This window comes from Orbicella franksi, chromosome 6 (assembly GCF_964199315.1).
Source record: "Orbicella franksi chromosome 6, jaOrbFran1.1, whole genome shotgun sequence".
NCBI lineage: Eukaryota > Metazoa > Cnidaria > Anthozoa > Scleractinia > Merulinidae > Orbicella > Orbicella franksi.
Genome location: NC_138150.1, coordinates 13,813,370 through 13,829,318, shown reverse-complemented (window position 1 = coordinate 13,829,318; position 15,949 = coordinate 13,813,370). Strand labels below are relative to the sequence as shown.

The 15,949-nt window shown below is 37.1% G+C and overlaps 1 protein-coding gene across 1 annotated transcript; it reads left to right on the top strand.

Moving 5' to 3' along the window:
• The first annotated feature begins 10,671 nt into the window (after nucleotides 1-10,671).
• Nucleotides 10,672-15,949, top strand: LOC145490641 (uncharacterized). The gene is made up of 3 exons (XM_081469721.1): nucleotides 10,672-10,765; nucleotides 11,229-12,278; nucleotides 13,785-15,949. The coding sequence occupies exons 1-3, from the start codon at nucleotides 10,693-10,695 to the stop codon at nucleotides 14,603-14,605; spliced, it is 1,944 nt and encodes a 647-aa protein (XP_081325847.1). The 5' UTR covers nucleotides 10,672-10,692; the 3' UTR covers nucleotides 14,606-15,949.

Sequence of the window (15,949 nt, the reverse complement as noted above, 5' to 3'; positions counted from 1 at the left end):
ACAATTCACGAGAAACTTGTACCAATACCCTGTACCACATCTAGCCTGCCGGTAGACTGACATTTGGGGAACGCACATGCGAGAGGGGATGTCTTGGCGCCTCTTCAACAGAATGAAGAATATAAAAGCACAGACCCATGCCAGCCTCCTTCAGGTACACTAAGAATTTTACCGGCACTGGAAAGACTGTATATGGTAACAAATTTAAGTGGAGTTCAATTCAGTCCGTATTGTCTGTAATAGTATACATTCAAAAATTTCAGTATGCTGATTTGGCTCATAGCGCGTCAATTTATTCTCTTTCAAAGACGATTTTTGATAATGTTACCAGGTTTGACATCTTTTAGACACTTTTTTATATAACTCCTTTGCTGCTCGCACTTCAATTGGCTAAAAAAAAATAGGCCGTGCTGAAAACCAACGAGATTCGAGTATTGTGGTGCAGCTATCATGATTAGATCCAAAATGTTAGATCAAGCCCACAAAGTACCCAAGGCTGTTATTTCAGTCAGCTCCTCGCGTGGGGCATGCCTGCTTCTCTCGGCTCCACGCAGACCTCACTGACACGATTATAATAGTTAAGCAGTGAATGTGACACAAAGAGGCCTTAAAAGCTGTTTATTCTGATTAATATAACCCAACAGGCGAAATGTAAGGTTCAATTGTTGGGAGTTCTAGCTATTACGTTAAGTCTGCTGAACGTGGAAACCTAAAATGAAGTGTACAGCTATTTCCGCTGAATATACAAAGCATTCTTCTAAAAAAGGGAAATTTATTACTCTTTGGGATACCAATGCCAAGAATAGGACATGAGATGAAAGAAAGAAGACTCCGTAAAACAGTCAGAGTTTCAACTCTGTACCAAAGGGAGACAGTTGTTTCCATAAATAGTCAAAAATAGAACATCAGACTGGTGTACAGCTATCTGGCACTAAGGTGGACAGTTCGTCACCTATTATTCACCTGTCGTCGATCTAATAAATAAATAAATAAATAAATAAATAAATAAGAATAAAAAAATACGAATTTTGTTCCACGCAATGATCTTTGCGATTGTCAACATGTCACCGAAATGTACAAGTACACGTTCATCAAAATTACTAACCGGAGTGATATTGAGGCTAACCGGAGCGCTATTTAGGCATACCGCGTGGAGTGCAGACTTTCACTCCGATTAGCCTGAAAGACCCTGTTTACGGTGTTAGCACTCGATATTATGGAAATAACACGATTTATTATATAGGCACGAGTGTGTACTGGAAAATACACCACTCGTAAAATTCATATGAAACCACATCCGGGACTCGAGTGGCGTATTTTCCATATCCTCACTAGTGAAGATATCGATGATTTCACTGATATCAAGTTTGTCTCTTAAGGACGGCGCTTACTAAATACAAAGGTTTTTGGGCCAGATTAGGACCACGCGGAAAAAATAGATCTTTACAAGGGCTATTGAAATCCACAAAGAAAAACATAGGCACGCAAGGCGTGCAAGAGTTATTTTTTTCTGTGAAGTTTTGGAGATAGAAGCATTCATGGTACAGTAATGATTTGGTTAATTTGACAAGTTTTTTTGGTTGCGATGTTACATCGGTCATGGTAAGATAGCTAAATAGTAAGCCATAAAATGTTTGACTGAACAAACTACAGTAATCTGACACGTCTCCAGATTAATGTAGATACCATCTTATTTTCTAACAGGCAATTTGATTCGTTCTTTGATACAACCCGCACTGTGATTGGTGTGACACGCGCACATGCATAACTCCCTCACTGACCGATCACATAACCCTTCCAACCCCCAAGAGGAATTTTTGCTCAAAAATACTCAAGTTAATTTAGAGACTTTTTCGCATTTTATACAAGTCGTAAGTTTACCCTTTTACACAACACAACACAACTTCACCGAAAATAGAAAGAAAGAGAAAAAAAACCTCTGACACGTTGAAATTCTGATTTAATTAAATGCACTTTAACTTGGTGCCACGCAGTCTTCAAAGAACATTTGAACAGTTTTCATACTTTTTACCTTTAAAAATATCGGACTGAAATGAATGTCATCAAATAAAACTATTAAACTGCTACTGCAAAGACGTAAAAACCGTCCAGAAATGAAACCTTCTTTTTTGTTTAATATCCTGGAAACAATAGCCGATAACTTGTCAGCTCTAACTGAATTTACTACCATATAAAAAACAAAAGTGTTAAGTTACCATTTGTTACTAAAGATAGCAAACATCTCGTGGGAAAGAGTGGTGACGATTCGTCCGCTCTAATTGAATTTACTCCCTTGTGAAAAACAAGAGTGTCAAATTACCCTTTGTAACTAAAAAACAAAAATGTCTCGTTATATTTGCATGCAACAAGAACAAAACAATTGTTACCCGCACTTACTATTGTAAACGTTAGAACTGTTTCAAATCTAAAGTCTCGTCCCCTATAAAACATGTCCTAAGAACTAGACGCGACGATTCGTGACCTCTAATTGAATTTACTCCTTGTGAAAAACAAAAGTATCAAGTTACCTTTGTAACTAAAAATGAAAATATCTCGTTGCATTTGCATGCTACTAACTCACGAACTGTTTCAAACCTCAAGGCTCATCTCGTTCATTTAACTAAAATCCTCAGCCTGACCCACAGAAAATGTCGAGGTAAACCCAGTATATGAATACTTCCTCCTCTTTTATAGAAGAATAAATATGGCCGTTCTGAACTCTATCGGGATCAAATCTTCTCACATACCAGTTACCTTGACAACAAGAAATTTGATTGGCTGTTTATAGTAGATCCAATCTGATTGGTGTGACATACATATATCTCTCACTCACTCACTCACTCATTCACTCACTCACTCACTCACTCACTCACTCACCCATTGACCCGTCCATAACATACCCGACCCGCCGACTAAGAGGTATTTTTTTTACAAAAAAATAACTCAAAAATGCAACGAGATATTTTTATTTTTAGCAACAAAGGTAACTTAATACTTTTGTTTTTTAAAAGGAGTAAATTCAATTAGAGGTCACGAATCGTCGCTTCTAGTTCTTAGGACATGTTTTAGAGGAGACGAGACTATTCAGATTTGAAACAGTTCTAAAGTTTACAATAGTAAGTGCAGGTGACGATTGTTTTGTTCTTGTTGCATGCAAATATAACGAGATATTTTTATTTTTTAGTTACAAAGGGTAATTTGACACTCTTGTTTTTCACAAGGGAGTAAATTCAATTAGAGCTGACGAATCGTCACCACTCTTTCCCACGAGATTTTTGCTATCTTTAGTTACAAATGTAACTTAACACTTTTGTTTTTCATATGGGAGTAAATTCAATTAGAGCTGACAAGTTATCGGCTATTGTTCTCAGGATATTAAACAAAAAAAGCTTTCATTTCTGGACGGTTTTTACGTCTCTGCAGTAGCAGTTTATTTTTATTTGATGGGCTTCTTTTCAGTCCGATATTTTTAAAGGTAAAAAGTATCAAAACTGCTCAAATGTTCTTTGAAGACTGCGTGGCACCAAGTTAAAGTGCAATTTAATTAAATCAGACTTTCAATATGTCAGAGAGGTTTTTTTCTCTTTCTTTAAATTTTCGGTGAAGTAGTGTTGTTGTGTTGTGTTGTGTAAAAAGGGTAAACTTACGACTTGTATAAAATGCGAAAAGGTCTCTTAACTTGAGTATTTGTGAGCAAATATTCCTCTTGGAGGTTGGAAGGGCTATGTGATCGGTGAGTGAGGGAGTTATGCATGTGCACGTGTCACACCAATCACAGTGTGGGTTTATCAAAGAACGGATCAAAGAAAAAAATAAGATGGTATTTACATTAATCTGAGACGTGTTAGATTACTGTAGTTTGTTCAGTCAAACTTCTTACGGCTTACTATTTAGCTATCTTACCATTACCGATGTAACATCGTATGTACATCATAAATTCCCAGTTTCTTTCTTGCTGTACACCGCAACCAAAATAACTTGTCGAATTAAACAAATCATCACTGTAAACAGCTCCATGAATGCTCCTATCTCCGAGACTTCACAAAAAAATAACTCTTGCACGCCTTGCGTGCCTATGTTTATTTTAAGTTACAAAGGTAACTTGATTCTTTTGTTTTTCACAAGGAGTAAATTCAATTAGAGGTCACGAATCGTCGCTTCTAGTTCTCAGGACATGTTTTAGAGGAGACGAGACTATTCAGATTTGAAACAGTTCTAAAGTTTACAATAGTAAGTGCAGGTGACGATTGTTTTGTTCTTGTTGCATGCAAATATAACGAGATATTTTTATTTTTTAGTTACAAAGGGTAATTTGACACTCTTGTTTTTCACAAGGGAGTAAATTCAATTAGAGCTGACGAATCGTCACCACTCTTTCCCACGAGATTTTTGCTATCTTTAGTTACAAATGTAACTTAACACTTTTGTTTTTCATATGGGAGTAAATTCAATTAGAGCTGACAAGTTATCGGCTATTGTTCTCAGGATATTAAACAAAAAAAGCTTTCATTTCTGGACGGTTTTTACGTCTCTACAGTAGCAGTTTATTTTTATTTGATGGGCTTCTTTTCAGTCCGATATTTTTAAAGGTAAAAAGTATCAAAACTGCTCAAATGTTCTTTGAAGACTGCGTGGCACCAAGTTAAAGTGCAATTTAATTAAATCAAACTTTCAATATGTCAGAGACGTTTTTTTTCTCTCTCTATTTTCGGCAAAGTAGTTTTGTTGTGTTGTGTAAAAAGCGTAAACTTACGACTCGTATAAAATGCGAAAAGGTCTCTTAACTTGAGTATTTGTGAGCAAAAATTCCTCTTGGGGGTTGGAAGGGTTATGTGATCGGTGAGTGAGTTATGCATGTGCGAGTGTCACACAAATCAAAGTGTGGGTTGTATCAAAGAACGAGTCAAAGAAAAAAAATAACATGGTATCTACATTAATCTGGAGACGTGTCAGATTACTGTAGTCAAACATTTTATGGCTTACTATTTAGCTATCTTACCATTACCGATGTAACATCGTATGTACATCATAAATTCCCAGTTTCTTTCTTGCTGTACATCGCAACGAAAACAACTTGTCAAATTAACCAAATCATTATTATAACTTACAGTAATGATTTGGGTAATTTGACATGAATGCTCCTATTTCCGAGACTTCACAAAAAAAAAAACTCTTGCACGCCTTGCGTGCCTATGTTTCACGGTAGTTTCTACAAACATTCAGTTTGTCTATGTGAAAAAAGAAAATTGCGCGGTGGCTTGAAGATATGAATTTCATTTTCTCGTGTAATATCCTTTATTTATATAAAAGCAACAGTCTTACATAATACAAAATATACTGAGCAAAAATCGCTCAAATTGTACCACTTAGAAACACAACGTAGCGATAGAAAGGAGATATTATTTAGTGAACTCTATTTTGAGATTTTGACGTTACTTATCGGCAGAAAGTCTCAGCCCTAAATTCCATGCAAACTCTTACATTTTCAAAAATATTGTGCGTCGATTATCTATGATGAAAACATGTAAATTGTTACTCTTTGTAGTCAGCAACTTTCAACTGTGAACCGGATGGTACTGATGTATAATCAAGTATTTCGGAGTGTCCGTTAAACTTAAAATATCCGGAAATTTTCTGTCCCTTTAACAGGAATGGAAACCACAGAATATCATCTTGCCACATGTTATCAAATGGGACATCTGAGATTGGAAACCATCTAGGGATCATGTCTGAAAGATAAAAATGACCAAAGGTTATAAAAATATTTAATGATTTATAAGGTTAATGCAAATGCGAATAGGTTAGCAACTTTGTCAGTATAGTACCAGTCAAAAGTACAGTTAACTTTAGTTGCCTGTTTGATTGATAATTCGTTCTTTCCCAGGCAATATTTGAAAGATCATATTTCCGAAAAAGGTAGCTAAATTTGTTTTTTAAGCTATCAAAAGTTAAACCATTTTCAAACATTTGCATTTTGTAGGTTTAATTGATTCATTGGACAAGAACAGATTCTCATGAGACAACTGTCTGAAAATACGTCTAAATGGGAGTTGTATCTAAATTACGTATAGTATAAATAAATGCCACAAATGAATGATTTGGGTATATTTGTTAACGAAAAGAATGTGCCATTTTACCAGTAAGTTAAAGGATGATACACAAAAGGCTAAATTATAATACTATATTTAGGGAACCTTTGAGGTAAGCAGGTTAAAAATATTTCTCAGGAATTTTACATTTTTATTTGATTTTTGATCATAATACATCTAAAAAAAACAAGTTATTAGAAAGCAATACACATGTACTTGTATTGCAGCACACTGCAGCTATCATCTGTATCCCAAACTCAAATAATTATAGTAATCAGAGAAAATTGTAAAGGTCTGTCAAAGATTTGACTAGAAAGTCTCTTAATATGTAGATTTAGGTCAGCCTAAAAGCGTAACTCCTGGGCCGGGTTGTTCAGAGCCCGATTAAGCTAACCCAAGAAAAGATAGAATTTTAATTTGAGTTTTCTAACTTTGCGGTGAGGTTTTCTGAATGCCTTGACATCGTATTTTAAATGTCAAAAAAATCATGTCGTTTAGTTTCACCAAAGTTACCATCAAATTGACATGCAATCCATGCATCTTTGAAATATTATATTACAAATAACTTGTTTTCTACAGCATATCTGCACAGAATTCTATGTTCAATTTGTCAGTTGAAAGCTAAGTCATGAATGTAGATTCTTAAGGTTACAGTATACCTTCAGGGGTGTCTCGCGCGCAAGCGATGTAGCGCGTGCAGTTTAAGCTATAGATACCTAAACCCCTATATCAAATTAAAGCTTATGGAGCTGGCTATCAAACCATACCAAGAATTTTGAAAGAAAATGAATTGTCGAATTTTTCACGACCACTAAATGCGAGCGCCCGAATCACCTTTCAAAAGCTACAAGTCAAAGCGAATTTCGTTTTTCGCCAATTCAATTTTTTCCTCGGTTTCAGGGCCCAAAGCGCTCAAAAAACGTGTCTGCGTTTTGGCATATTCAATTGCAGTAAAAAGTTACAGAACATTTTCGAAATAGGATTTAAAAAATGTGGAGTGATCGTACAAAAATCGCTCTCGAAGAAAAAGTATTTCGAAATTAACAATTCCCAGACACGCTTTTGTAGTTTATATGTTAAACTAGCCACTGTCCAAATTTAAGAGCAATTGAACAAATTCCCTTTGAGTTATAACTCTTTAAAGTGTCTGCTTCAAGTGAAAAAAGTTATTCGAGAAAACAGCGCTAAGAAAAATTTTCTGCTTCGCAAACAAACTCCGCCCACAAACGCCTTCAACTGGGTTCTCAGATAACTAAGCCAATCAGTGCAGGGAAAGTTTACTACCGTTAACCTCCTGGTGAAATTTACGCGCGAATCTCTAAAAAACTCTTGTGTTTCGCAATGCGCTCAAGGAGCCGAAGGCAGAGAGATAATTTTTCTGTAGCTCGGTTTTTCTTGAAGCTGGTCTGGCAAAATGGGGAAGACTAAAAAGGATACGAACGTTAGAGTGGCTGAGCGAAGGAAACAAACAAAAGAAAGCGCCGAGAGCAACTGCGTGTGGGCAACTGTGCATGGATAATATTTCAAATGGTCACAAAGAGTCCGACGATTCGTCGATATCGGACTCATCAGAAGTCTCTGTCAGCATCCCTGTTATTGCTGTCAGGTTCCGAAATTTTTACAGAACCTTTCTTTTCTCTTACCACGAATATTTGCCCGCCTTATACGATAACTATAGCTTCACCCGCGTGGCGAACTTTCGCTTCTTCACTCATTGATGTATTTTCATTCGTTCTTCGCTGTTTTCGCTTTTTCGAACCGGTCCATGGTTTAAACGTGGTCTATGTTTACTTATGACTTAATAGAGACACGCCTAATACCAAAAATGCTGGGTAGTCAGAACAACAATGCTGATCAACTGAGTAGTCAATTCGTGACATCCATATAGGTAATTCCCGCGAAAATCGTCTCGGTTGATTGGATTCGCGCCATAGGGCTGTCAATCAAGAGGTAAACTTTTACTGCCGCTGAAAACGTAAAACCGCCATTTCTCCGCCAATATTTAATCTTTTTCAAAAATTTTTTTCAGAAATTAGAGATTATACTTCGACCACTATTTTGACCCAAAAATCCAAATTTGAAGAAAATTGCCGACCCGAAGGTATACTGTAACCTTAAGAAAATTATGATTTGGTGGTCAAGATGCACTACGTACTGGCCAGGGTACATTCACTACAGAATTTCCACTTGTCGACACCATCTTGAATTTCACACATGAACTGATGAAATCGTGGATTGATGTTTTCAAACGCTAGATCAAAAGCTCGTACATGCGCAATGCATGATAGTGTCCCTTTAAAAGGTGCCAAGGTCATTTTTGAGCCTTCGGTTTCTACGTTAGCTTCCTCATGAAGCATAATTTTGCTAGGTTTATATCCTTTAAGACCTTTAAGAGGGAAGTTATGGACATTAGAAATCAGAAGGATTTGTATGCGAAAAAGATGCTTTGCCACGCTGTCACCCTCGAGTGGTTTTCCAGACAAATCCCTCTAATTCTGCAGGCTTTCGAGCTGTCATAAAATCTTTGCCTTTCGGTTTAAGAGCCTAGAATTTTCCATCCTTCGTCATATTTTACCCCTCTTACTATGTCAAATAGTTATATCTGTTATATGCATGGCAGCTCCCTTTTCTAGTGATTTCTGGAGGGCAAAGCTTCCTCGCTTCCATACAAAACCTTCTAATTTTTGCAACATTCAAATCATCATTAGATCTGAACCTTACAGAGCATATTTTGGTCTAAAAACTGGTGTTCTAGCTATTTCAAGCATGCTCTTTCCAGTTCTAATAGCTAATGCACCTATCAATGTTAAGCTGCTGGGAGGGGAGGCCGGGCATAGGCGGGGTTTTGACATAACAAGTCTACCCGTGGTTGGGACTTTTGATCATTCACCGGGTCCCGGGAGTCGGAACTTTTGACTTCAACCATTAGTAGACTGAGCCCTACCGACGCTATCTTGGATATCCGCAATATCTGCCATCTTGGATGACCGAGAATGACTGGAAACAAACTGTACAGAACTGGAAGAAAACAATGTTCCAGATCGCTGGCTGTGCATGAGATGCTCAGAAGTTTGGTGTTGAACTGAACATTGATGCAGACATTCTGTAAACAAGGCCTTTTTTACAGATCTCAGTTTTTCCTTCGTTAAAGGTTAACTCCATTGCTAAACATCATTGATTTGTATTTTGAAAGTTGTGTATGGAAACAAATTTCCGAATCCTACATAACGTAAGACTGTTTTTAATTTAAGCTCAAATGAATTGAAATTATGAAACATTTTACAGGATGGTATTCTGTATTCACCTTAATACATTCATTGAATTTGCAATGTATGTTGTTTCTAAGCAGGGTTACAATTTTAGTACTAAAACGAAATTGAATTATTGAACTTCATCTTTATGAGCCTACCATGTGCAGTGTATTTTTATGAATTGGTGAATAAATCTAAGATCTTGAGTCCTCTTATGGGGCTTTTTGAATATCTCTCTACTACAGATAGAGGTTAATATTTTATTTCCATCGTTTCTGTTTAAAATGTAAGTAATTGAAATGTCACAATGGTGTAGGACATTAGTCGTGATATGAATTTCCATGTTTTCAGTCTTGTTTAGTCGTATAAGTTTAGGCAGTCGTCACAATTTTAATATAAATTAGGTGACATTTCTATATTAAACAGACGTTGCACTTTGAAGTTGTTGCTTTGTAGCCTTTTATTTACAACTTTTTGATGTTTAATTCTTTTTTTGACAGACCTATACCTTTTTCTAGATAGAGATGGAGAATTTGCATTCTTTTGAACAACACTAATATCTCTGGGATGGGGAATTTGCACTCTTTTGACCAAAGTTAATTTCCCTGGGGTCGGGCATTTGAACTGAAAAGATGATCGGAGTTCAAATCCCCCGCCTTTGTCCGGCCTCCCACTCCCCCAGCGGCTTAACATTGATATGTGCATAACAGTTTAGAAATTATCGGTCACGTGACAACTGTTGCAAAAGGCCTATGGTTTTCTGTTGCTATGGTAAACTATTATGCCATGAAGATGACTGCAGCTTGATCACTTATTGTAACATCACCTGAAAAGAGTGGAAGTATTGATCCGTCGAAGTGTAAAGTACTTAAGACCAAAAAATGCCAGAAACTTTGCGATGAACCCTCGCCAGCGGATCGTGTCTCACTTGAATTTTGAACATTTTTATGACACCAGTTCTGTTTTATAATTCAAAAATACGCTATCTAAACTTAAGCTTAATAAGCTCAAGCTTAATTAATGTTGACCTCTTAGCAGATTCCAAAATGGTTTCATATGTCGGAGTTCACTTTCCCGCCAAAGCCATTCCACACCCAACACTAAATCCTCTCTTTTCCAATCCAAGAAGAATATGTTCATCACTTCGGATAAAAACCGAGGTGCATATAAACTTATTTCTAATGTTTCTGCGATCGATCTTGCATAGTAAAACGAGCGCCTACCGAGCCATTATATGAGTCATTATATGAGTATTATACCACCTAGTTATCGTTCACCGCTGGTCAGAACGAGCTAAGTCTATGAGGAAAAAGAGCCACGAGGTCAGCCACGAGGGGACCAGGAGGGCACTCATGAGGGATCTCGAGGTGGATAAAAATCTTGGAAAAGGCCCACCATTTGCGTTTGAAATAATGACTTCGCAAGGTATGGTTAGGTAGTAAGATTTATCATTACAACATTTTTATAACTGTTTTATAAGATGAAGTTGGCAAATCTCTCGATATTGGGTAATTTAGTCGATAATTTAGCCTCTAGGCTGCGCCTGTTAGCCCTCAACCAGAAGTGTGGTTAGCGAAAAACAAATTTCCATAGGAGCAAAATGAAAAAAAAAAAATGTTTGTAAAACAGGGTGAAGAGATTAGGTGTTCAAGGAGCATTATGTGTACAGTATACAAGACTTTGAGGCACTCATACATAAGGCCTGTTAAGCACTGAACATTAATTAGGTATTTGACTCCTGATCCAAGAGTGCTAAGTTGTTTTGTCTAGTCATACTTACTTTCTGTTATGTAAAGGGGAGGATCTGGATATGAAACATGCCTAGCATTACAAACATTTTCTGTCATACTTATTACTCACATGATCATCATGATCTTTAATTTTACAGATTATTTGACTGACTTGCCAAGTTCTTTTACACAAATCGGAGAGACAGCCTCCAGCTGCTACACATATGTTTATTCCACTGAGCAAACTTCATTTCCTGGGAACAAGAACATGCCTAACACTGTTAATGGTTTTTACTCCAGCAATTCACTTGTACCTGTACAACAGAGTAGTCCTGTTTGCGTTGTCCCTAACAAGGGCCTTGGTTTAGTTTTAAACAATGGCAAAAATCTTTCTAATAAAAGTAGTGGATGCCCACTGGTGTTATACACATGTAATGTGACTAAAAATGAAACAGAACTCTCAACTCCAGTGAGTAAAAATATTAAGCTCCCTCAAGGCACATACAACAAAAGCAAAGATGTACTTGTAGGTGGCACAGTCCTTGAAAGGTCTTCTGAACTTCCTTTCTCTGGTGCTCAATGTTTCTACAACAAAGATTTAGATTCTACAGATTACCTGGTTACAAAAGTGCCAAGCACTGTCACTGTCTCCTCTTCTCATCAAAATAATGGAAACCAGTCGTTGACCCATTATACAGGTGCATCTGTTCCAGCTCATATACAGCCAGTGATTTATTCTGATGGTTCCAGTGAAAAGACTGTCTTGACGCTTGCCAATTTAATGAAAACGATGCCAGATGTAAAATATATCGTGCAAGGAAAGTCTTTCCAACCAGCGGTTTACATGTACATGTATGTGGGAAAAAATAATATGAATGCTACAAGCCTTCATCCTCCTAAGTCCTCAAGCTTTGGTGTCCTTTCCAGCCATGGTCCTAAGTTTGTGAACAGTGAAGCATGTGGTCAGTTGCCAGTCAATGACATTGGTTACAAATGCCCTATGTGCTCTGTTAGATTCAATTCAGATAGTGATCGCAGTCTGCACATTCATAAGATGCATGGTAAGAAATGCCCTTATTGTACAGAAGTGTTCAGCTCTACCTCAGGGCGATGTTATAGAAGTCTATTGAAGCATGTTGTTTTGTGTCACAAAGACAAAGATCCTTGTAGCGTGGCCCACAAGTCCACCATAGAAAGTGCATTGCGAGGTAAGGAGTGTGATTTTGTGCTGGATGTTCATAGAATACTGAATGTTTTAATCTCAGTTAGATAATAATGCATGGTTGTACCTCATCTATCTCCTCCCACCTCCTGGGCATACCCATTGAAATTTGTACTGACGCAGTGCTGGAAATAATTTTTAAAACAAAGCAGGACATGATTTTGAATGTTAAAATTGCTCTCAAAAACAGGCCAAATCAAGAAAGACTTGCTACATTTCTCCGTGTCGTAAAGCCACAATTTTGTGTTAGAGAACTTAAGCAAACCAGGATAACAATGGCAACACGAACGCCACCAAACAGAAGGTTTCATGAACTTAGAACAATAGCGGCGCATGTGTGTTATATTGTCTTGGTATATTTCTTTGCCATTCTCTGCTCAACAACAAAGCGAAATGGCTAAGTGCTGCGTATTTTGGAGAACACGAACACCGGTGGCTAATTTGTCGTATTTTCATTTGGAATTGAACACTGGCGTTATTTAGCTTGACCAAGTTGTGAGACCAATAGACGCTCTGAACAGATCTAGACAATTGCAAAATTCAAAGGTAAAATATAAACTTATTTTTTTAAGGCGTTGCCCTCAGAGTCACTGTCATCATTGCTTAAGTTCTCTATTCATAGTGCCAGTTTCTCCAGGATCAAGTTCATGGAACTTGTGCCCATCCATCTATCAATCTCCATCGATCATGGACCCAGATATATTCGATGAAAGTAAAATCTAGGCCATCTTTCTCAGTGAATTTGCATTCTTCCAACAAATGAAATGTTGCCACGAGCATGGGACAAAGAAAAAATCTGAGGTCAAATCCATAGCCCTTTGTATAAGTGGCGCCGATATGTCAGGGACAATACTTATACATCGTAAGCCTCACATTCATCTGAAAAATCCTTTGCCTGGAAACATAAGTACAGGGCTAAGAATGTATAAAGTATTCTTATTCAAATTTTTGTGCCATTTAATGTTATGCCAAGGGTCTATGACCTCCCAGATACCGATTGGGCGCTCTAACCACTGAGCTACAGAGATGCTCTTTGTGAGCTAGGCCATTTTACTAGGTTCGTATGTGACACATGTCCTGCAGCTGCTGACAATGTTAGGATCAGCAGTGTAGAAAACGTCATGTGTGTGATGAATGCAAATTTACCATCTTCCATTTATCACACATGACGCTTTTGACATTGCTGATTTTTTTTTCTTTGTCCCATGCTCATGGAACATTTCATCTTGATTATGTTTCTTGTTATTTACACACAAATGGGACAAGGCATTAATTATATTTGTTTCGTGGCTGATTAAACTTATAATGACCATGAAGTTACAGTCTCCATCCCTGATAATGGCTTTTTAGGTTGAAAAATTTACCATTTACGTCAGACGATTTTTTTTGAGGAACCCTAATCCTACACACAGTAGAAATTATCCTGACTATTCAACCTTTACTATTGTGTACAGAGTGAGTACAGACTAATATTTAGATTATTTATTTTCAGGTGCAAGTCCAGGTTACTTTCGCTGTTGCCATTGTGTTGAAGAGTTTGATTCACTGAGAGGCTGTTTGGAGCACAGGGTTTACAGCCATATGGTGACAGAGTGTTGGATTTGCCAAAAGACGTTTTCTAATGTGCAGAAAATGCGTATTCATCTAAAAACTCACACTGGTGAAAAACCATACGTGTGTAAATTTTGCTCCAGATCTTTTTCTAACTCGACTTTATTGGGACGTCACGTTAGAATGCATACCGGTAACGTTTTACATTGTGAACAATGCTCTTTTACCACTGTGAGTAAATTCCAATTAGAAATTCACGTCAACAAACATACAGGTGTAAAACCATACAAATGCAGGTACTGCTCCATGGCATATGCTGATCCATCTCGCCACAAAATTCATGAACGATCTCACACTGGTGAGAAGCCATATGCTTGTGATCAGTGTGATAAAGCATTTGTTGATAAATACAGCCTTGTGAGGCATATCCGCACACACACTGGAGAGAAGCCTTACAAATGCAGTTACTGCAGTAAAGCCTTTGCCCAGGGATGTCAGCTGCAGTTCCATGAGAGGACACACACTGGAGAGAAACCCTACGAGTGTTCACAGTGTCAAAAGAAATTCAGCCGCCGGCAGGAACTGAACAAACACATGGTGACTCACGAGAAAACAAAACAGAACACTGGAACTAAGAGGAAAATGATTGACAACGATTCTGACTCAGATGACTCAGATTGTGATTATGCAGATGAAATGAAAAGTGTCAGGGAAGAAGACAGAGCTGAAAGACTGGCAAGTTTAAGAAGTGCACACAATTAGCCCCAAGAAACGTTGATATATTCACGTATTGGAATGAAATGAGTAACACTGTCATATCCATGTGAGCATGTGATATGTTCATGTTCACTCTGTTCACAACGAAAACTGGACGGTCCCTTTACAGACCCAAGAATACTTGGCGTACAACTGTAATCTTCATTATATAAACATGTTAAATGTTATTATTATATAATTTTTCAAAGTGGCAATTGTGTTAGAAGGTAAATCGACCTTCTGTTTATTTTCATGTGTCTTTCCAAAAGAGTGCAAACATGGCGTGAAATGCAGAAATTTAGAAATGTTTGTTTGGGAATAATGGCAATCTGAAATTTCTGTCGCGGACACTCGTGGAATATTCAGTGTGGCAGCTGACAGTAAAACATGGAACTGATCGACTTCAGTTGAGGGATTCTAATGCTGATTTCCTGAACGTAGTGTAGTCGTTTACGTTCCTGACTTTGACATAGTGTATCGGACATATACACGGACAACTGAATTCACAACCATCCGTACGTCGTATTTTTTCAGGAAAATCTGTTGCAAAGTGTCAGATGTTTACAGATAACATGAATATTTCAGCAGTCAAATTTGCTAGAAATTGCAATACAAGTACTATGTTTGTCACATGTTTTTCACACCATGTTTGCACCTGTGGCCTTCATCAACATGACGTTCTCCTTGGATTGAGTAAGCAAGCTCAGCTAACTGACTACCTAAGAAAAAAATATCCTTGTTCATTAGTCTTTTAAAATAATTTGTTTAAGCCTGCAAATGTTCCGGTAAGAAACCAAATTTGAAAGGAGGATTCTATTCCAATGCCAAATGAAGAAATTTTCTCTCCTTTTTTAGACTATTTCAGGTCATTTGTAGTTTAGGAAGACCTCGGAAGGGGTCATAGCAGAATATATTGTTAGAACTGAAATTACCTCTCAAGTAATTATTAATTAATTTATTTATTTTTATATATATATTTATTTATTTATTTATTTATCTGTGTATTTACTTATTTATTCAATATAAATAGTTTAGCTGCGCTGTTTATGTACTTGTATCTATAATTGGGCACGTTACACAGGGTAAATCTTAACCATTGTGAATGCCAGATGTGAATGATTGAAACATTGTCAGAATTCACAGGCCCATAACATTGTTACGATGAAGATTGTTTTTGAAGCTGGACACTTTTCTAAGCCATAACACAAGTCACCGTGACATGTCTTGACAATCGTAAGTCTACACGAATGAGCACATTTGTATCCCGCTGTAACAAAGTAATTTGAATTAAGAATTTTTAGGTTGTGATTTTTAAATTAAACTAGTCTAAGAAAGTGTTCCCAATTTATA

What these genes read in the sequence shown, in the direction of transcription:
- LOC145490641 (XM_081469721.1), top strand. Translation starts at nt 10,693, where the DNA reads ATGAGGGATCTCGAGGTGGATAAAAATCTTGGAAAAGGCCCACCATTT. An exon ending in TGAAATAATGACTTCGCAAG is followed by an intron (nt 10,766 to 11,228) that starts GTATGGTTAGGT and finishes TTAATTTTACAG; the next exon opens with ATTATTTGACTGACTTGCCA. An exon ending in CATAGAAAGTGCATTGCGAG is followed by an intron (nt 12,279 to 13,784) that starts GTAAGGAGTGTG and finishes ATTTATTTTCAG; the next exon opens with GTGCAAGTCCAGGTTACTTT.